Below are 21,789 nucleotides of genomic sequence, written 5' to 3'. Positions count from 1 at the left end.
TGTCCCCCACCCCCCACCACTCCCTAAATAGCAGGGGAGGCAGAGGGATGGAGAGTGTAAAACCAGGAGGTTGGCCAAGTCCTGAGGTGTCCCTGACTCCTTTGACTTGTCTGACCACTGGCAACCCTTCTTGACAGACTGCACAGCTGGACTTTGTCCCTCTTTCCCTTTTTGTTCTGCACCTACCTCTTGTCTCTGCTCTGTGATGTCCCTCCCTATTCCCTCCACCTGTGGCCTTGTCATTCTTCTAGTCTGCCTTCTACCAGATGTGCTCTTCTAGGTACTGCCTTCAGATCCTGCACACAGCCTGGGTGAAGTCTTACCCTAAGTGTCCTTTGCCCATCATCTGCATTCTCTGTGGTGGGCAGAGACCTTGGCATCCATCTCTGGCCCCATGGATCTGTCTGTATACTCCTCAACTATCACCTGGATTCCTTTTTTTGTCCACATCAAGGTTAGACTCAAATGGCTGCCTCTCTCCTGCCCACATGGGGCCCCAGGCCCCTCCAGGAGCCATCATGCCTTAGGAATGCAATCCCATTTGGATTCCTCAGTGAGCCAAGCATGAGGGAACACAATCAGTCTTTACGGGGCCTCATGCACAAGGGAGACAGTCTCCTAGGCTGAGCTGAAGTACCGCCTGAGGCTCAGGAGCAGGCCATCCAGAAGGAGTAAATGGGAAATCAGACCTGGCTTCTGTCTCCACTCTACTCCCATGTGTTGTGGGACTTTGGGGTTTCAGGCTTCTCATTGGCAAAATGAGAAACTTAAAGCTGAAGGTTTTTGAAAAACTTGCATCCTTTAAACTCTATATATAGGCCAGTAACACACTGCATTCCATCAGCAAACATTGACCATGACTCTCAACAATAAAAAAGTCAGTTTGAGTACAGTCTATGTGCTAACCACATGTATTACCTCACCAACTCCTTACAGGAATAGAAGGAGGTATTTTTATCCCCATTTTATAAACAAAGAAACTAAGGACCATAGAGTTAATGTGACTTGTCCAGATAACAAGAGGTACAGTAAGATTCAAACCTGGGCCTGTCTTATTCCAAGGCCAGTGCTCAACCTTGAACAGTAACATCCTCCTGGTTGGATTAAGCTAAAATAAACACCAGCACCAGCCAGAAAGTAGAGTTTTCTATTCCCAGGACTAATGAGGGTCAACCCAAGCACATTTTGGCTGCATCTGAGCAAGAGAAGACTGGCCCTTCTTCCAGAAAACCTAGAACTGACCACAATGGGGTCAGTCAGTAAATGGCTGACTCATGGGGTTGGAAGATATCTGAGGTTATCCCATGCAACATGTCACTGCCATCAGACACTCAGTCACCTGGGGAGGCAGCCTGCTGGGGAAGAGAGTCCACTGCATGGAGATCCAGATCATGTGGTTTCCAGCTCAGCTCAATTGCAGACCTTCTGTAGGCCCTTGGGCAAGTCATATCTCCTCTACAGACTTCAGTGCCCACCTGTCACTACAGGGTCCTGGCTGCCTTGCAAGCACCAGGCTGTGTTAGGAAGCTCTTATGTACCAGGCACTAGATGAGGTCTTCCCCATGCATTAAGTCCCCTCAGTTCAGGCATGCTCCTGCATTCTGGTACAGAGATTCAACACAAAGAATGTGATTGCCTAAATAGTGAGCCCAAGGGGGAAGACACCCTGCCACCTGGAGGGAGAGGGCACTGAGCATCTCCTTTCCTCCACTACTGATAGCCTTTCATGCCTTTGCTCCTCTTGCTGTTCCAAGAGTAAAACTGTGACTGGTTTTCTACAGCAATCAGCACTGGGGACTGAATATGGGAACCAGCAATCCCACAGGACAAAGAGGGGAAGCCAGAGGAAGACAAACAGAGGCAAATGGAACACATCACCCCAACCAACCCAGAAGTCCAGGGAGGAAGAATCAGCCTCTTGGCCCTTTGTTGGTCTTATCTCCCTTCCTTGCCTTATTGCCTCCCAGAGCAGCAGATGGGCTCAAGAGGTGAATGAGGAGTGGAGGTCAGGTTCAGGAGGATGTGAAGGAGAACAAGGAGGATTCAGGGCATATGGGAAGCCTATCAGTGAGGGTTGCAGATTGGGAGATGATGTCAGTGGCAGTGACCTGGTCAGAGGAGGAGGCCTATGGGGAGGAAGGACAAGTTAACGGCTTCAGAGAGTGGGGGCATTGCCTCACCAGGAAACAGTTTAGGCATGGATACCTAAGATGGGAACACAGGATCTCCTGGTCCAAGTCACCTTTCTAGGACCCTCTGCCATTACCCCATAACGCCAGCTTACTAAGAGCTATCCTTGATATCCTCCCCACAAGGCAGTGAAATGCAGTAACCAATGCTCCCTCCTCCCCACAGCTAGGCAATAGTTCAAATGGATTGTCTCACTCAGAGAGAAAGAGAACCCAGCCGGTTTCTGCCTCTACAAGAGAAATATCCAGGGTCTCCCTGGGTTAGGGAAGAGCTAGGGTAAGGCCTCTGCCATGTGTCATGGGATATGAGCTCATCCTCATTACACTGGGCGGGGGCTGGACAGTTACCCAGACTCATCATGTGCACCCAGGGCCTATGAGATCACTCACACAGACATTGAGAGAATCTCCCCCATATACATGCACCTCTGTCCCCTAAATGGGGCAATCTGAGGGCAGAGCATGGGGCCTCTGAACCCTTAAAATGCTGGGGCTTCTCCAACCCCTCCCCTGCACACACATACTACCTCAGCTCCCCGCTCCACACTTCTCCCCACACTCTAGATTTGCCGAGTGGCCAAAGGTTCACACACACTGTCTTCCCCCCAAAGCTCTCATTATGCTGTGAATCAGAGGGCGGGAGGAAGATCTGGCAGATAGGAGCCCCTAGAAACCCATAAGACCGGTGTGACTTCCTTGAGCAGGGCCTGCTGCCCTGAGACTGACTGTCATGGGCTGGGGAGAGGCAGATTCCTCCCATGTGAGGTCAGCATCTGAGTGCAAGTCATGGGTGCCCATGTGAAGATGCTTGGTTAGTTCTTCATGGGGGAGGAGGAAGGCAGAGGGTGTGAAGAGGGCTTTCCCTACCTCAGAAGATAGCTTATTCCTGTGCTACAGGGAAGGCAGTGTGAGGTCCTGGGTGGGTTCAGAGAACAGACTGGGCAAGGGTAGAGGGTAATATTCCAGAGGAGGGAATGATCCTGTCTTTTCAGACTGAGCCCCAGGCACATGGCAAAATTAACACTATAAATAGATCTATTTGGGGCTGGGAGGAAGGTGCCTATCAGGAAACCATTGGGAATCAGGACACTCCTCAAAATTAGCCCCAGAAATGAGTATTTGCCTACATATTATTCTAAAATTTCCTTTTGATTAGGTTGTAAAGAAGAGAGTTTAAATAAATGTTGTCTACAAAATAAGCTATTACCCAATCTTTAAAAAGAAAGGCAAAGTCACAATTTGATTTTGTTCATATACTCGTGCACATGCACAATGCTAAAATGTTTAATAGTGTTATCTCCAGGTGTTGAGATTTACCATTCATTCATTCCTTCAACTAATATTTATAGAGCACTTTGTATATGTTGTGGTTATGATAAATGCTGGGAACATGGTAGAAAACACAGCAGGCAAAACCCCCCCTTATGGAGCTTATTTTCCAATGGAAAGACAAAAAAGAAACAAGTGAACAAATACAAAAAGGGCTCTCAACTGTTATCAGTGCAATGAAGCGAACCAGAAGATAAGCCTCTAGGTAGGGAGTCAAGGAAGGCTCTCCAGCAGACCCCAGCACTTATCGGAAGCCAAAAGATACAGAGAGCCAAGAACCCTGCAGAAGCCAATCGGCCAAGAGAGAGCAGACACCAAGCCCTGAGGTGGGAAACCCTGGACTTGTCCTAGGAACTGAGGAAACCTAGTGAAGGTCTTTGAAACTATAGCAGTGAATTTGGATTCCAGATGAGCTTGGTCACTTTTGGCATTGAAGAGGGATATGCTCCAACCCCCACCCTGAAGAGATGCTTAAGGTATTTTTAAAGAATGATTTGGAGAAAGCAATGGATGATTTGGTTTTGATCTTTATACCTTTATGCACTCTAAGAAAATTATAGAAAAAACAATAAAAAGCAATATTTATTATGTTATATATTTTATATTTAATACCTGTTTCCTTGTGTGAGTGATCCATGCTTTGGAGTATTTATGAGCATGGCTTTCTTGAGAACTTCTGTAACTACAAACTTGGTCATGGGACCTAGGCAGCCCCTAGCTCACAGCAGAAGACCCCTACAAGCCTTCTACTTGACCCTTCTGGTCTAAAGTTTGACCCCCTCAGGACAGGATTTATTTCCATACAGATTAGAGTTATAGGTATGTCCTGAGAGCAGATGGACTGTGGGCTAGTGGCCACAAGAATCCCCAGCAACCCCATCCCTTCATGAGATGTGATTCTTCCCACACTGATACCACATACCCCAGCCTGAACATCCCATAGAAACACATAACTTTCCATTCCATGCCCTTGGAAATGAATCTCCAGGCCTAATTATCAGGATGACCCTGTTTTACAAGTGAAGAAATTAAGATTCAGAGAAAAGGCTTGGCTGAGGTCACAAAGCAATAGGAAAAGAGGACCAGTTTCCCAAGATGCTTCTCTCACCTCCCCATGCCCAGGTCAGATGAGTATCACAGGAGTGATGGAGCCCCCAGAGTTCTCTGTGTGTCTCCATGAAAAGGGGCCCTGAGGGGTTTTCTGCTTCAGGTGCCTATGATGAGTCAGAAAGGGGCTGAAGGAAGTTGACCAATTTGAGTGGTGAAACCAGTCCATCTCCTTCAACCAGGGAAGGAGGTTGGGCTGGGGAACAATATAAAGGGCACCCTGGCCCCTGTTCAGCTCAGAACTCCACGAGAGGACTCTGCAGCCATCTCTACTGTGAGTCTGGTAAGTATTAGCTGGGAGGACTGGAGCTGGCACCAGGGGCATCCAGCACACTAGAATGTGGCTAGGGTGGCCAGCCTGGGCAGGTGCATGGATTACTCTCAGGCTGGATTCAACTGGACTACCTGTCTTTCTAGGAGGGCTCAGGTCACTATGCTGAAGGACATATGTCATGGCATGGAAACACAGGAGAGCAATCCCTTCCCCTCCTGTCCCATCTTTCCTTGGTTTGATGTTTTGGAGTGTGTGTGTGTGTGTGTGTGAGAGAGAGAGAGAGAGAGAGAGAGAGACAAAAGAGGTAAGATGGGGATGAGGGGGAGTACAGTCAATTTCTTCCCTGAAACTGTTTGATTTGGGCTGACCATGATTGTTCTTTAGGAGGGCAGGGGTTTGAGGGAAATGCATGTAACTCTTGTTGTACTGCAGAAGGAAGAATGGCAAAATGGGGAAAATCTTTTATTTGGAGAAACCCAGGCAAAGCAGAAGCTGGAAAACCCAACTTAGAAGTACAAGACTTGAAAGAACTGGCTCTGCTTCCCAGCAACCTTCCAGCCCCTCCCCCCACCCCATCTCCTAAGTGCTAGGGCTGCAGCTAAACCTGTGAAAGTCATGAAACAAACCCCTTGAGTTGAACAAGCCAATCTGCTAATTTTATAGGGGAGAAATCTGAGGCCCAGCAGGATTAAGTGACCTGCTCAGAAACATACAACCTTTCAGTGGGATAACTTAAGCTGACTGTGTGCTCACCTGTTCTGTGAGTAGTCCAGGGTATGTGCCATGGACCACTGATTTTCTAGGACTCAGGAGTCCTCCAGGAGTACCCCTCTTTTCCTAGGGCTTCACCTTTTCCCATCATAACCCCAGAACTCATCTCTCCTTCTTGGTCAGTAGAGGTCAAAAGTAGGGGCAGAGGCAAGGATTAGGCAAGAAATGGCACCCAGTAACTCTGAAGACAGACCTCTTCGTTGGCTCTTTCTAGGAACAAAAGGCTCCCAGGAGGGCCTTTCTCGGCCCTCCCCCTCCTCGCCTTCACTCTGCTGCATCTGGGGAACATAGCCCAGAGTGGGTAGGAGAGCCTCAACCCAAGGAAAGAGAAGGCATGCTGAGAAACCATGCCCTTCTGCAGATTCTGGGGATTCATCCACTCCCTCTGCCTTCAGTCACCCTTCTGACCCCTTCTGTTTTTCAGGTTGATCTAAAGCAGCTTCCAGGATGTCCCAGCAACACATTCTGCCAGTGACCCTGCCTCCTGCCCTCAATCAGGAGCCCCTCAAGCCTATTTCTCCTCCCATCGATACCCAGCAGGAGCAAGTGAAGCAGCCAACTCCACTACCGGCCCTGTGCCAGAAGATGCCCTCCAAGCTCCCAGGGGAGGTCCCTTTGGAGCATGCGGAGAAACACACAACTCTTGTGAAGGGGGTGCCCGAGCAACAATGTGAGCCACAGCAGCAGGAACAGCATCTGGAACAGCAGCAACAGCAGCAGCAACAAGAATCACAGGAGCAGGAACTGTGCCTGGAACAGCCGCAACTGCAGCAGCAACAAGAATCACAGGAGCAGGAACTGTGCCTGGAACAGCAGCAGCAGCAACAACAACAAGAATCACAGGAACAGAAACTGTGCCTGGAACAGCATCTGGAACAGCAGCAACAGGAGTTACAAGAGCAAGAACAGCATCTGGAACAGCAGGAGCAGCAAGAGTCACAGGAGCAGGAACTGCATCTGGAACAGCAACAGCAGGAGCTACAGGAGCAGGAACGGCATCTGGAACAGCAGCAGCAGCAGCAAGAGTCACAGGAGCAGGAACTGCACTTGGGACAGCATCTGGAACAGCAGAAGGATGAGCCAAAGGAGCAGAAAATACAGCAGCAGCAGCAAGAGGAACAGTGTGAGGAACACCAGGAAGCAAAAAATCTGGAGCAGCAGCTGGAGCAGGTGAAAGCACAAAGAGAGCAGCAGCAAAAGAAACAGCTGGAACAGGAGAAGAAGCTCTTGGACCAGCAACTGGATCAAGAGCTAGCAAAGAGAAATGAGCAATTGGAAAAGAAAGAAGAGCAGCTGCTGGAACAGAAGGAGCAGCCACCAGAGCCAGCAGAGCAGCAGGAGGGGCAGGTGGAGTGGCCTGCATTTGTCCCAGCTCCTGACCAGGTCCAAGAGACCCAGCCAGTTCAGCCACTGAAGGGAGAAGTCTTACCCCTCACAGAGCAGCAACAGCAGAAGCAGGAGCTGTATGGCTCCCCAAAACATAAGTAAGCACCCCCAGTATCCCAGAGGCTCTCAGGCCATCCCACACAAGTGAAGAGAGAGCCAGTGGCCTCGCTAATCTCAGGTCCCCAGCCTGGGTGGCCTGCTTCATCTGTGAACCTGTCTGACCCTGTCCTTCTGTTTCTTTGATGGGGCTGGGAGAAGGGGAAGTTATTGTTCAGCAACCACCCCTAATGAACTCGGTCCCAACCTCAGGTGGCCAGAACCTCTGCCTAAGGAGACAGTTACCATACTAACTCTGACTTCGTCCCCAGTATTATAGTTGAATCTGTGAGTGTGTACAATAATACAGAATAAATCCTGGAAGTCCTTGGATCCTGTATTCTCTTTGTCTTTTCTCCTCTGTCTCTCACCATATAAAAACCTGTGTGTGGGTCAATGGTTGCAACAGACTCTCTTGGCCAATTCCCAAAGGAGGAAAGACATCTTTAACCCTGCTCCCCAAACCACCCAATATATTCACCAGCTTCTTAAAAGGAAACTAAACCAATACCAAACCAAAACAACTTCACTCATGCACCTGAAAGTAAAGCTTGTCAATTGCTGATCATTTGCAGGGACAAGTTAATCTGGTTGGAGGAAGGAGGATCTGTCCACCTCAGTCCAGCACTGCCTTACACCACACATCAGGCCCAATCTTAGCCTCTGGCCAAGCTCAGTCCAGCACCTTGAGCTCCTCTCATCTCCTCACTTTGGGGATGACTCTGGGAAGATATGAGGGAGGTATGGGGGCTTTGGCTGGGTTCTGGTCCCTTCCTGGATGTTCTCTCTGTAGAATAGATTCTAAGAGTCTTATGGACTCTTAAGTCTACTTGGCTAAGGAAAACTTTACAAAAGTGATAGAAGCAGAATTGAGCAAGGTGGGAAGAGGAGAGTCCCAAGACTGGTCCCAATCAATGGCAGTGACAGTGTCACTAAAGCACTAAAGAAAGTAAAGGTTGGGCACACTGGAATCATGAGAGTGCTCAGTAGGTTGGAGAAATACAGATCCAAGTCCACTGTAGCCATTACCCTTCCTGACATTTCTGTAACCTTTACTGGCATCAATCACACCAGGACTTGGGGCTCTCTCCTTCCTGTGACAAACTCTGCCTTTAATGCTTCAAACCACCTGCCTTTAACTATTAACCTTATCATTTCAGGCAGGTTGTCTCAAGCCACCTAAAGCTATTTTACCACAGCCATGAGGATATGCCTGGGGCATCCCTGTTGAGACGTCCACAGGCAGCTAGATTCAATAGACCTGAATGGCACTTAGCATCCCTTACTCCCCGCCCAACCATAGCAACACTTGCCATGTTTCCCCCTTAGGTGTTCTTTCTTGGGCAATGATACCACCATCTGTGCATTCACCTCAGCAGAGACACTATCATTACTCCTCCTTGTCTTCTTCCCCACTCTGTCCCACCGATGACCACTCCTTGTTATCCCTGCTGACACCTCCAAGCATGGACTGAGATCATTCCTCACCTCAACTATTGCAATGGCCTTCAAGCTGGTCACCTTTGCTCCTTGGCTCCCTACACACCCCATATTCTGCCCATCACAGAGAGGACAAGGTGTTCTACTTAAATTTCGCATCTAACCCCATCGCTTCTTCTAACACTTGTCAGCGGCTCTCATTACAGATCTTCCTCAACTTAAAATAGGTTTACATCCCAAAAGATCTATCATAAGTTGGAAATATTGTAAGATGAAAATACATTTAATATACCTAACCTACCAAACATCATAGCATAGCATAGCCTACCATAAACATGCTCAGAGCACTTATATTAGCCTACAGTTGGGTAAAATCATCTAACACAGAGCCTATTTTATAATGAAGCATTGAACATCTCATGCAATTTATTGCATACTGCACCAAAACTGAAAAACAGAATGGTTGTATAGGTACAGAATGGCTATAAGAGTATCAGTTATTCACCCTTGTGACTGTGCGGCTGACAGAGAGCTGGGGCTCCCTGTCTCTGCCCAGTATCATGAGGGAGTATCATCCACATATTGCTAGCTCAGGGAAGGATCCAAATTCAAAATTTGAAGTATGGTTTCTACTAAATGCATATTGCTTTCACACCATTGCATAGTCAAAAAATTATAAGTCAAACCATAGTAAGTCGGGGACTGACTGTCTGTACTTATAGGATGAGGATGCTCAAGTCCTCCTACAGGACAAGAGTTAAGAGAAGTCTGGGTAGGACTGGTCAGGAATATTGGGACAAAGGAAGAAGTAATCAGAAAAACTCACAGTATGCACTCATTTTCTTTGGAGAGTTGGGTTTTGATGTGTGTGTGTGTGTGTGTGTGTGTGTGTGTGTGTGTTTAAATAGACCTTATTTTTTAGAACAGCTTTGGATTTACAAAAAAGTTGAGAAGCTAATACAGAGAGTTCCCATATACTTCACACCCAATTTCTCATATTATTAACATCTTTACATGGATATGGTTCATTTATTACAATTAACAAAATAATATTGATATATTAACTAAAGTTCGTGATTTATTCTAATTTCCTTAGTTTTAACCTAATGTCTTTTTCTGTTCCAGGATCCCACCTAAGATATTCCACTATAATTAGTCATCTTGTCTCCTAGGCTCCTCATGACTGACAGTGTCTCAGACTTCCATTGTTTTTGGTGATGTTGACCATTTTGAGGGAGTACAGATGAGCTATTTTGTAGACTCTCTCAATTTGGGTTTGTCTGATGTTTCTCTTATGATTAGATTGAAGTTGTGGGTTTTTAGAAGAAAGAGTACAGAGGCAAAGTTCCCCTGTCATTACATTATATGAAAAGTACATACTCCTAACATGATTTATCACTTTGATCTCCTGACTGATGTAGTGTGTGTCAGGTTTTCCCACTGTAAAGTTAAATGCTCCTCAGCCTACCCCTCATCTCCCATCTTTCTATAGTGTGTTGTTTGGAAGGAGGTCACCGTGTGAAATGGGGAGTAATCTCCCTGTCATTAAGGGTGAAGTATCAACATAAATTATCTGGATTTTTTTCTGTATAGGAAATTCATCTCTTCCTTCTCACTATTTGTTTATTTGTTTATATGTTTAAACACTTATTTATATCAGTGTGGATTCATGAATATTTATTTTATATTTTGGGCTATAATCCAATAGTTATTTATTTTTTATTATGGTAAAACACACATAATATAAAAATTACTATCTTAATAATTATACAGTTCAATAGTATCGAGAACATTTATTTTGTTGTGCAACTGCCCGTCTCCAAAACTCTTTCATCTTGCAAAACCGAAACTCTGTACCATTGCAACAATGGCAACCACCATTCTCCTTTCTTGATTTCTTTTTGTCTTTTTTTGGGAGGAGGAGGGGCAAAGGGTTAACCCATCCTTCCAGTCCCCCCCCCCTCCGGCAACCCTCAGTTGGTTTCCTATAAGAGTCTCTCGACTTTAGGGAGGGTATGTGCTATGGTGAGCACTGTGAATTGTGTAAGACTGATGAATCACAGACCTGTACCTCTGAAACAAATAATACATTATATGTTAAAAAAAAGAAAAAAAAAAGAAGATAGTAGGAAGGGAAAAAATGAAGGAGGGGAAATCGGAGGAGGAGACGAACCATGAGAGACTATGGACTCTGAAAAAAATAAAAAAAGAGTCTTTATGATTTGTCTCCCTCTCTGATTTCATCTTGTTTTATTTTTCTCTCCTTCCTCTATGTGCCTCTGTTTTGTTTCTTAAATTGCACATATGAGTGAAATCATATGATAATTGTCTTTCTCTGATTGACTTTATTTGCTCAGCATAACACCCTCTAGCTCCAACCACGTCATTGCAAATGGTAAGATTTCATTTTTTGATGGCTGAGTATTATGCCATTGTGTATATTTCTTCTTTATCCATTCATCTGTTGATGGACATCTAAGCTCTTTCCACAGTTTGGCTATTATGGACATTGCTGCTATAAACATTGGGGTGAAAGTGCCCCTTCGGATCACTACATTTGTATCTTTGGGGTAAATATCTAGTAGTGCAGTTGCTGGGTCCTAGGATAGCTCTATCTCTTTAGGAACCTCCATACTGTTTTCCAGAGTGGCTGCACCAGCTTGCATTCCCACCAGCAGTGTAAGAGGGTTCCCCTTTCTCCACAGCCTCACCAACACCTGTCATTTCCTGACTTGTTAATTTTAGCCATCCTGACAGGTGTGAGGTGGTATCTCATTGTGGTTTTGGTTTGTATTTCCCTGATGCTGAGTGATGTTGAACATTTTTTCATTTGTCTATTGGCTATTTGGATGTCTTGTTTGCAGAAATGTCTGTTTGTCTTCTGCCCATTCTTGACTGGATTATTTGTTCTTTGGGTGTTGAGTTCGATAAGTTCTTTATAGATTTTGGATACTAACCCTTTATCTGACAAAACATTTGCAAAAATCTGGGAGAGAGAGAATCTTAAGCAGGCTCCATGCCCAGCACAGAGCCTAATGCAGGGCTCAATCTCACAATCCTGAGATCATGACCTGAGCTGAAATCAAGAGTCAGATTGAGCCACCCAGTTGCCCCATGACTTCTTTTTGTCTTTTCAAAAAATCTTTCCTTTTCCCTCAAATGCCAGCCTCTGGTAATCACCGTTCTACTCTCTAAGTTCAGCTTTTTTGGTCATGCATAAGTAACTATGTATTAAGTTAGATAATATACATATTATCATGCATCACATTATATATCACTAAATATGATATGATGTAATATAATAAATTAATATAATATAAATGTATATCACATTTTTTTATCCATTCATCTGTTGACATTTAGATTGTTTCCATATCGTGGTCATTGTGAATAATGCTGCAGCGAACATGGTAGTGCAGATGTCTTTTCAGGTACTGATTTCATTTCCTTTGAGTATATACACAGAAATAGGATTGCTGGACCATATGGTAGTTTTATTTTTAATTTTTTGAAGACCCTCCATATTATTTTCCATAAAGGCTGTATCAGTTCACATTTCTACCAAAAGTGTACAGTGGTTCCCTTTTCTCCACATCCTTGCCAACACTCGTTATCTTTTGCCTTTTTTTAATAGCTATTCTAATGGGTGTGAGGTGATATCTCATCAAGTTTTCTTTTTTCTTTTAATTTATTTCTTGTTTGTTTTACTTTTTTAATTTAAATCTTAGTTAACATATAGTGTAATATTGGTTTCAGGAGTTGAAATTAGTGATTCATCACTTACATATAACACCAGTGCTCATCAAAACAAGTGCCCTCCTTAGTACCCATCACCGATTTAGCCCATTCCCCACTCACCTCCCTCCATCAACCCTCAGTTTGTTCTCTATCATTAAGAGTCTTATAGTTCATATCTGGGCTTTCTGTTTTGTTCCATTGGTCTATGTGTCTGTTTTTTGTGCCAGTACCATGCTGTCTTGATGATCACTGCTTTGTAATATAGCTTGAAATCAGGGAACGTGATTCCCCCAGCTTTGTTTTTCTTTTTCAACATTTCCTTGGTGATTCGGGGTCTTTTCTGATTCCATACAAATTTTAGGATTGTTTGTTCCAGCACTTTGAAAAATGCTGTTGGTATTTTGATCAGGATGGCGTTGAAGGTATAGATTGCTCTGGGCAGCATAGACATTTTAACAATGTTTATTCTTCTGATCATGAGCATGGAATGTTTTTCCATCTTTTTGTATCTTCTTAATTTCTTTCATGAGTGTTCTGTAATTCCTAGAGTATAGATCTTTTACCTCTTTGGTTAGGTTTATTCCAGGGTATCTTATGGTTTTTGGTGCTATTGTAAATGGAATCATTTCTCTAATTTCTCTTTCTACAGTTGCATTGTTAGTGTATAAGAAAGCAACTGGGGTGATTAACATAACATAATAAATAAATAAATAAATAAATAAATAAATAAATAAATAAATAAAAAGCAACTGATTTCTGTGCATTGATTTTGTATCCTGCCACATTACTGAATTGCTGTATGAGTTCTAGTAATTTGGGGGTGGAGTCTTTTGGGTTTTCCACATAAAGTATCATGTCGTCTGTGAAAAGAGAGAGTTTGACTTCTTCTTTGCCAATTTGAATATGTTTTATTTCTTTTTGTTGTCTAATTCCTGTCCCTAGGACTTCTAGTACTATGTTGAACAATAGTGGCGAGAGTGGGCATCCTTGACATGTTCCTGATCTTAAGGGAAAGGCTCTCAGCTTTTCCCCATTGAGGATGATATTCGCTGTGGGTTTTTCACAGATGGATTTTATGAACTTGAGGAATGTTCCCTCTATCCCTATACTCTGAAGAGTTTTAATCAGGAAACAATGCTGTATTTTGTCAAATGCGTTTTCTGCATCAATTGAGAGGACCATATGGTTCTTCTCCCTCCTCTTATTAATGTGCTCTATCACATTGATTGATTTGCAAATGTTGAACCACACTTGCATCCTAGGGATAAATCCCACTTGGTCGTGGTGGATGATCCTTTTAATGCATTGTTGGGTCCTATTAGGATTGTTGAGGATTTTGGAATCCGTATTCATCAGAGATATCGGTCTGAAATTCTCCTTTTGATGGGGTCTTTGCCTGGTTTGGGGATTAAGGTAATGCTGGCCTCATAGAATGAGTTTGGAAGTTTTCCTTCTGTTTCTATTTTTTGAAACACCTTCAGGAGAATAGGTACTATTTCTTCTTTGAATGTTTGGTAGAATTCCCCAGGGAATCCATCAGGCCCTGGACTCTTGTTTTTGGGGAGGTTTTTGATCACTGCTTCAATCTCGTTAGTGATTATTGGCCGATTCAGGTTGTCAGTTTCTTCCTGTTTCAGTCTTGGCAGCTTATAGGTTTCCAGGAAGGCCTCCATTTCATCCAGGTTGCTCAGTTTATTGGTATATAGTTGTTGATAATAATTTCTAAAATTATTTCTATTTTTTGGTGTTAGTTGTGATCTCTCCCTTTTCATTCATAATTTTATTAATTTGGGTCCTTTCTCTTTTCTTTTGGATAAGTCTGGCCAGTAGTTTATCCATCTTATTAATTCTTTCAAAGAACCAGCTTCTAGTTTTGTTGATCTAATCTACTGTGTTTCTGGTTTCTAATTCATTGATTTCTGCTCTAATCTTAATTATTTCTCTTCTAATGTGTGGCTTAGGCATTGTTTGTTGCTTTTTCTCTAGTTCTTTAAGGCGTAGAGTTAGTTGGTGAATTCATGATTTTTCTATTTTTTTGAGTGAGGTTTGGATGGCTATGTATTTCTCTCTTAGGGCCACCTTTGCAGTATCCCATAGGTTTTGGACCGATGTGTTTTTGTTCTCATTGATTTCCATGAATTGTTTAAGTTCTTCTTTGATTTCCTGGTTGACCCAAACATTCTTGAACAGAGTGGTCTTTAGCTTCCAAGTGTTTGAATTTCTTCCAAATTTTTTCTTGTGATTGAGTTCCAGTTTTAAAGCATTATGGTTTGACAATATGCAGGGAATAATCTCAATCTTTTGGTATTGGTTGAGACCTGATTTGTGACCCAGTATGTGGTCTATTCTGAAGAAAGTTCCATGTGTGCTCGAGAAGAATGAGTAATCTGCTGTTTTAGGGTGGAATATTCTGTATATATCTACGAGGTCCATCTGGTCCAGTGTGTCATTCAAACCTCTTGTTTCTTTGTTGATTTTCTGCTTAGATGATCTGTCCATTGCTGAGAGTGTAGTACTGAGGTCTCTTACAATTAACGTATTGTTATCAATATGACTCTTTATGTTGGTTAACAGTTGGCTTATGTAGATGGCTGCTCCCATGTTGGGGGTGTAGTTATTTACAGTTGTTAGATCGTCTTGGTGGATAGACCCTTTAAGAATGATATAGTGTCCTTCTGTGTCACTAACTACAGTCTTTAGTTTAAAATCTAATTTGTCTGATATAAGAATTGCTGCCCCAGCTTTCTTTTGAGGTCCATTGGCATGGAAGATGGATCTCCATCCCTTTACTTTCAGTCTGGATGTATCTTTAGGTTCAAAATGAGTCTCTTGTAGACAGCGTATGGATGGGGCCTGTCTTTTTATCCAACCTGCAACCTTGTGCCATTTTATTGGAGCATTTAGGCCGTTCACATTGAGAGTGATTATTGAAAGATATGAATTTATTGTCATCATGTTGCCTGTGAAGACCTTGTTTTTATAGATTGTCCCTTTAAATTTCTTTTCTATATCACTCTTGGGGTATTTCTCCTTTTATAGAATCCCCCTTAATATTTCTTGCAGGACCGGCTTAGTGGTCACATATTCTTTCAGTTTCTGCCAGTCTTGTAAGCTCTGCATCTCTCCATCCATTCTAAATGACAGCCTTGCTGGATAAAGTATTCTTGGCTGCATGTTCTTCTCATTCAGTACTCTGAATATGTCTTGCCAGGCCTTTCTGGCTTGCCAGGTCTCTGTGGATAGTTCTGACTTTATTCTGATATTCCTCCCTCTGTACATAAGGAATCTCTTCCCCCTAACTGACCTTAAGATGGTTTCCTTGGTTCTAAGATTTGTGAGTTTTACTATTACATGCCGGGGTGTTGGCCTGTTTTCCTTGATCTTGGGAGGGGTCCTCTCTGCCTCTAGGACGTGAATGTTTGTTTCATTCCCCAGATTAGGGAAGTTCTCAGCTATGATTCACTCAAATATATCTTCTAGTCCTCTCTTTCTCCACCCCCTCAGGGATTCCAGTAATTCTGACATTGGAACATTTCATGGTGTCACTTATTTCTCTGATTCTTATTTTCATGGATTCTGTGTTGTTTTTCCGTGGCCTCCTCTTTTCCTTTTTTTGTCTATTATATTGTCTTCCAGGTCGCTTATTTGTTCTTCTGCCTCACTTACCATACCTGTTAGATTATCTAGATTGGATTGGATCTCACTGATAGCATTTTTAAGTTCTGCCAATTCAGCTTTCATTTCTGCCCTTAGAGACTGTGTTGCCATTAATTGATTTCTCCATTCTAGCTATTGTCTTCACAATTGCTAGCCTGAATCTCATCTCCAACATCTTGGTTATATCTGAACCCATTTGTAAATCTGTGGCATAAATCATAATCTCTGAGTCTTTCCTATTTTGGGGGTTCCTCCTCCCAGTCATTCTATTGAGGGGTGGTTGAGAGAATGTATAGAGTCCAAATTATTGACCACAACCCAAGCAAGATGCACCTGTTTTCTAGGGACCTAGGGTTGCTGATCTCTTGTTCTCCCAGCCTGTCTTCTGGGGGAGGGGCCTGCCTCCCTGTTACTCAGGCAAACCTGTTTGGGCACAGTTGCCCTGCCCCCTGTGGCGGGGGATGGGCTCAGTGAAAACCGTTTTTGGGGGGCTTTTGCTCTCTGGCGGCTTTCCCTGGCTGCTTTCCATCTCTTCAGAGTAGAAGAGACGTTTTCCAACCCTCTGCTTCACAGCAGAGAGATCACAGTCTGTTCTTCAGTGAGCTCTCCAGGCCACAATATCTCCATTTCTGTTTGTGCTACTATAAACTGCAGCGTCCTGGGTTGTGCACCCCTCAGCAGCGCTCCCAGTCCTCGCCACCAGGTCAGGGCATGTCTCTGCCTTTGTGCTTCTAAAACCACCAGCCGCCCCCAATTCACACACAAGGCCCTGCTCTGGGTTTCCGTCCTGGGGGCTGCCCTAAAGTCCTTTCCCCATTGCTACCATTCTGCAAGTCTGTGCTCCATCCCCAGCGTGGGAGGCTATTGCTCACCAGCGGTGTAGGATCCCCATGGCTAGGCTCCCTCCCCCTTCCGTTTATCCCTGGATATCTGCCTGTGGAATCACGGCTCCCTGATTCGTACCTCAAAACCAACCACCTGTGATATTCTGTTTGTAGAGATCCAGATCAATCTTCTTAAATCTCAGGCTGATTTCGAGGGTGTTCAGAGTGGTCTGGTAGATATCCAGCTCAATTCTGGGACTGGTTAGAATAGGGTCCCCTACTCCTCTGCCATCTTTTCCCCCTCTCCATTTGTATCACTCTACTAGGTAATAGTCACAACAACAAACAATCAAACAAACAAATTAATAAATAAATAAAACAATCTGACCAGGCAAGGTACCACTGTGGAGGTTAAAAAGATGTCTAATGGAGACAGACACAATTGGGATTGAACCTGGTATAGTATAGACAAGAGGAAAAGCATCCAAGATGGCCTGTCAGTGTTCAAAGTGCCTGTGGTCTCTTGCTACCCTCTAGTGTCATGATGCAGAAGTGCAGGCCTGGAAGAGAAGGACTCCACCTCAGGAAGGCTCTAAAAAGCAAATCTTGGGTATCCACACTGAGACACCTCCAAGGAAATGGTGATGAATAAGGTGGTTTGTGCCCTGAAGGATTCAGAGGGAACAGGGGTATAAGACAAATGCACAGATGACTCTACTAACAATAATTACCACCATTTATTGAGTGTTGGCAATAGGTCAGTGCCTATGTCTTTATGTGGATGATCTCATCTCCTTGGCACAACAATGTTATGATGTATGTGTGATTATCCTCCTTACAAGGAGATTGAGGTTCAGAGAGGACAAGTCACACACCTAAGGTACTCAGAGAATCACTAAGAGTCAAACCCAGATTTGTCTGATTCTAGAGTCCATGCCCATACAAATGCTCTGAGGACTTAGCAATAGGAAATCTCACAGAGGCTTAGTGGATTTTCAGAGCACCTTCCTGGGGGAGATGACATATGATTTGGGTTTTGAAGAATGAGTACCAAGAGATGGGTGCCAAAAGGGGATGGAGCAGGACCCCAGAGGGAACTACTTGAGTGATGGGGAGAAACACTGTGGGTATGAAGGGATTAAGTGGTTCAATTTGGCTTGAGTGCAGGAAGCAGAGAGAAATAAAATGGGAGGCCTGGTTGGCTTGAGACTATGTGCTTTGTTCTTCCTACTATGTTCTTCCTTGAATCCCCTGCTGGAAGATGGCTGAAAATGAAATAAGAAGTGTGAATTCCATCCCAGAACCCTGGAGGGTTCTGGGAAGACAGAGCCCACCAGGCCTGTGTGGCTCTTACTGAACTCTGGGGCACCCCGGAGTAGCCAAGAACTCTGAGGGGTGAGAGAGGGAGGCCTAGATGAAGGCCAGGTTAACAAGTACAGTAGGATTAATCAGAGATGGTGGTTCTGCTTGGAAGAAGGGCAGTAGGAGGAGGTTCCTTCAGCAAGAGGCCACTTGTTACAATGACTGCCTCCTCAAATAGAAGTCAGCAGTCTAATAGGGTTGAATGTGCTCAGCTGGACAAAGATATACTTTCAAAATCAAGACATTTTTCAGGAAAAGCCACAATGTGCAATATAGTGCAAAGAGACCTACACTTAGTATCAGTAAGTGTATCACTATTCCCTTACTGAAACTTGGTTTCTTCTTAGCTTAGTTTAAAATAAAAAATTAGAATAAAAATATACTCTCTGGGTTCTGATAAGGATGCAAGATAACAGGACAGGAGTCTTGACTGTGCTTTGGCTCAGCTTGCCTTCCAAGGTCAGAGTGGCCTTTCGCAAGCAAAACTCAGATCAGTTCACTAAAAGCTCAAACCCTTCTACAGCCCTGCACTCCATGAAACATGGTCACTGCCTAGTGTGCTGAACTCACCCGCTCTTCGTCTAACATGCTGTAGTCTTGCAATACTCATCAAACACATCAAAACCATCCCTGTCTCAGGCCTTTGCACTTGCTCTTGGTCTGCCTCTATCCACAAATTTTGTATGACCATCTTGCCATCATTAAGCCCATCTCCAATGTCCCGGCCTCACAGAGGCCTTCCTTAACCACTCTAATGAAACATTACCATGTTGTAGTTTCTTCATAGCCCTCATGCCTTCCCTGAGATGCTGTTGTTCACTTATTTGTTCCTTGATTGTGTATGTGCTTATCATTTATCTTCCTCCCCTTCCTGCCACTGGATGTAGGCCCTGAGGAAGAAGAGCCTGTATAGGTTTTGCTGTACCCTGTTTTCTCTGTGCCCAGGAAATGACCAATGCACTCATTAAGTGGTATTTGCTGCTGCAGACACGTTGACTCTCTGTAAATGGAGTTTTCCAGTTATGTTCTTGATGATTCCAGTCCTTTCCACCTAATTAGGCCTCACAAAGACCTTTGAGGTGTAGCAAGAACAGGCCCCCATCATACAGCTTGTAATCCTGGAAACTGGTCAGTGTTTTGGACTAATTTCTGGACATTCCTTTCAGATGCCCAATCCTCAGTCTCTTTTGGGCTTTTGTGAGAATGATGGTAGCACAATGGAATGGTTTGCCATAGAGTTAAGTGGAAGTGGAGAAGAGGTGGGAAAGGAAGACTTCTCTGAGCCAGAGGAATGGATAAAGTTCTCCCTCAAACGAGGAAACTTCTGGGAGAAAAGGGAGGGCATCCTTGGCCTGCACTAACCATGAGTGCATTGAGAAGACGATACTGAGCAGAGCCTCCCTCATCTAGGAGTTCTTTAGCAATACCTCCTGGCTGGTTCATTTCCTTCCCTACCTCTACAACAGCTTCCAAATAACTCTACTAAAGTACTTATTATATATTGTTGAAATAATTTATACAGTCTGTTTCCTGCTCTAGTTCTTATGACTTGTGAGGCAGACACTAAGCCTTTATTTATCTCTGAGTGTTACTTCAGTGCCTAGAACATAGTAGGTGCTCACTAAATGTTGAGTCCATATATTTTTTTTAGGTGTGCCTGAATGAATTCTCTGTTTCTACACCACACTTGAGGTGGTCCTGAGGTGGTCTTACCATGCAAACAGCCACTCAATATCATGGCATCCAAGACCACACCCTTGCATAGACCCATGTTCCTGAGCAGCCTCACAAAAAAAGGAGGAGCTCAGAGAGGTAAATCTGGAACTTGCATCATTAAGATACCATTCTATTTATACCCTTCCTTGAAGAGAAACAGACATATCTGTAAACACAAAAGTTCTTTACACACCTAAGTCTACAAGTATGCATGTGGGGGTTGGGGTGTGTGTGTCTGCACACATCCCTTTTGGGATAGAAGGTGAAGAAGCTGTCGCCTACATGACTGTATCTCTCAGCTCAACCTCCTATAACCTTCTATTCAAACCATTCATTCAACAAATATTTATTGTGTGTAGCTCCACATTCATTTGAGCTTGCTACTAGGCAACCTTAGAAAATCGATATCTGGTTGCTTTGTTCCTTCAGACTGCTATTTACTCTCCCCCAAAGCAACAACTCCCTCAGCCCCTGGTCTCATCTATGGAACAGCATGACTTCAGTCCCTGGAACATTTACTGGGATTTTCTTATGAGTCTGGCTTTGTGCTAGTTTTGAGGAAGACATTTGTGGCTCTGTCCTTCAGTGTTTAATACTATTGAGGTTAACAAATCAGATGCCCAAATGTCTCAAGAAACAAGAGGAACATTCTACATATCCTAGTAGATGTGGGAAAAGCAGTGGATGTGAGAGTGTCTACCTTTAGACAGAGAGGACACATTTCTTGGGGATGAGAAAGGCTTCATGAAAAAGATACCATTTGAATTTTATATTTTAAGGGTATTTTTTCTTTTCTACTCTGTTGGAATCTCAAAATATCGGACACTACTCATTTAAAATGGAAATAGATAACTTCTCATTACACCTTCATCCCTTCCTTCTTGGGATGTCTAAGTTTTGTTTCTAAGAGCCCTAACTTGTTTCTCAGGTTAGCTTTGGCCTCCATGCTGGATGGTACTCTCTGTCACTACAGCTTTGGGCTTACTGACTCTGGAGAGTCTCCCATCACACCCCTTTTGTAGCCTCTAGGGTTTCCACCACCTGCCTCCTTCCACCAGGCTGTACCAGTCTTCTATTGCTGGTAAGGCCTTCTTATTAGCCCCCATGAGGTCCTCAGCAAGGTCAGCCCTACTGTATAGCCCTGCTGATGCTCCTTTTGGAACTACATGGTGATGGGGACATACATAGGTGCATCACTGGCCACTCCAGCCCATTCATACCAACTGGCTGCAATTCTATTCTCCTCTCTTTAGCTGAATCTTTGGGTCTTGTCTTCCCCCAGAGAGTCTTATTTCTTTGTCCACAATCTGATTCTCATTGGAAACCTAGGATCTATATTTACATAAAAATTGAGCTCCCCTTTTGTTCATTTTCATTTTTGCCAGTTGCTAGACTCTAAGCAACTTGAAGACAGGATCTCTATACTGCTTCCATTTTTGATGGTATCCAACTCTGTCTTAACTACATGCTAGGTCCTCAGCAAACATCTGGGGATGCATTTTATTTATATGTACTTCCTTCAGTGCCCAGAAAAGGACACTGAACAGAGAGAGAGTCCCCAGAGTAGTGGAGACCAACTGAGGGTGCATGTGTGTTTGTAGTACAGGACATAGACCCTACAGGACCTTTGATATGACTCAGAATTCCAGACACAGCGTTTGCTCTCCCTACCAGAAAGCAAACATGATACCTGCTTATCTGAATTCCACATGCCCACTTGCCAGCACTATCCCAGCTGAAGGGTGTGCATAGAAAAGGAAAAGGCAGGGAGGGGGTCCTCCACTGCCTCTGTCTACCCTGCCCCTGCTTTATTGCTGAGAGCAGAAGGAAGTTACCCAGGAGGGAGCCACAGGTAGTGGGACCAGAGACTCCTGGGACCCACACTTGGGCTCTGCATTTC

At 44.0% G+C, this 21,789-nt stretch overlaps 1 protein-coding gene across 2 annotated transcripts; it reads left to right on the top strand.

The window, feature by feature from the left end:
- The first annotated feature begins 6,117 nt into the window (after nucleotides 1–6,117).
- Nucleotides 6,118–7,158, top strand: IVL (involucrin). 2 transcript variants are annotated; one of them, XM_088022901.1, is made up of 2 exons: nucleotides 6,118–6,431; nucleotides 6,684–7,158. In XM_088022901.1, exons 1-2 carry the CDS (start codon nucleotides 6,118–6,120, stop codon nucleotides 7,156–7,158), a joined length of 789 nt encoding a protein of 262 aa, XP_087879027.1. The 2 variants fall into 2 exon arrangements, with proteins under 2 accessions (XP_087879027.1, XP_027951412.1); XM_028095611.1 differs by having other exon boundaries at nucleotides 6,118–7,158.
- The last annotated feature ends 14,631 nt before the right edge of the window (nucleotides 7,159–21,789 follow it).

Source organism: Eumetopias jubatus, unplaced genomic scaffold, assembly GCF_037043125.1.
Source record: "Eumetopias jubatus isolate StellerSeaLion01/CBP00866 unplaced genomic scaffold, mEumJub1_p1.0 scaffold_4, whole genome shotgun sequence".
Lineage (NCBI taxonomy): Eukaryota > Metazoa > Chordata > Mammalia > Carnivora > Otariidae > Eumetopias > Eumetopias jubatus.
This window is presented reverse-complemented; position numbering and strand designations above follow the sequence as displayed.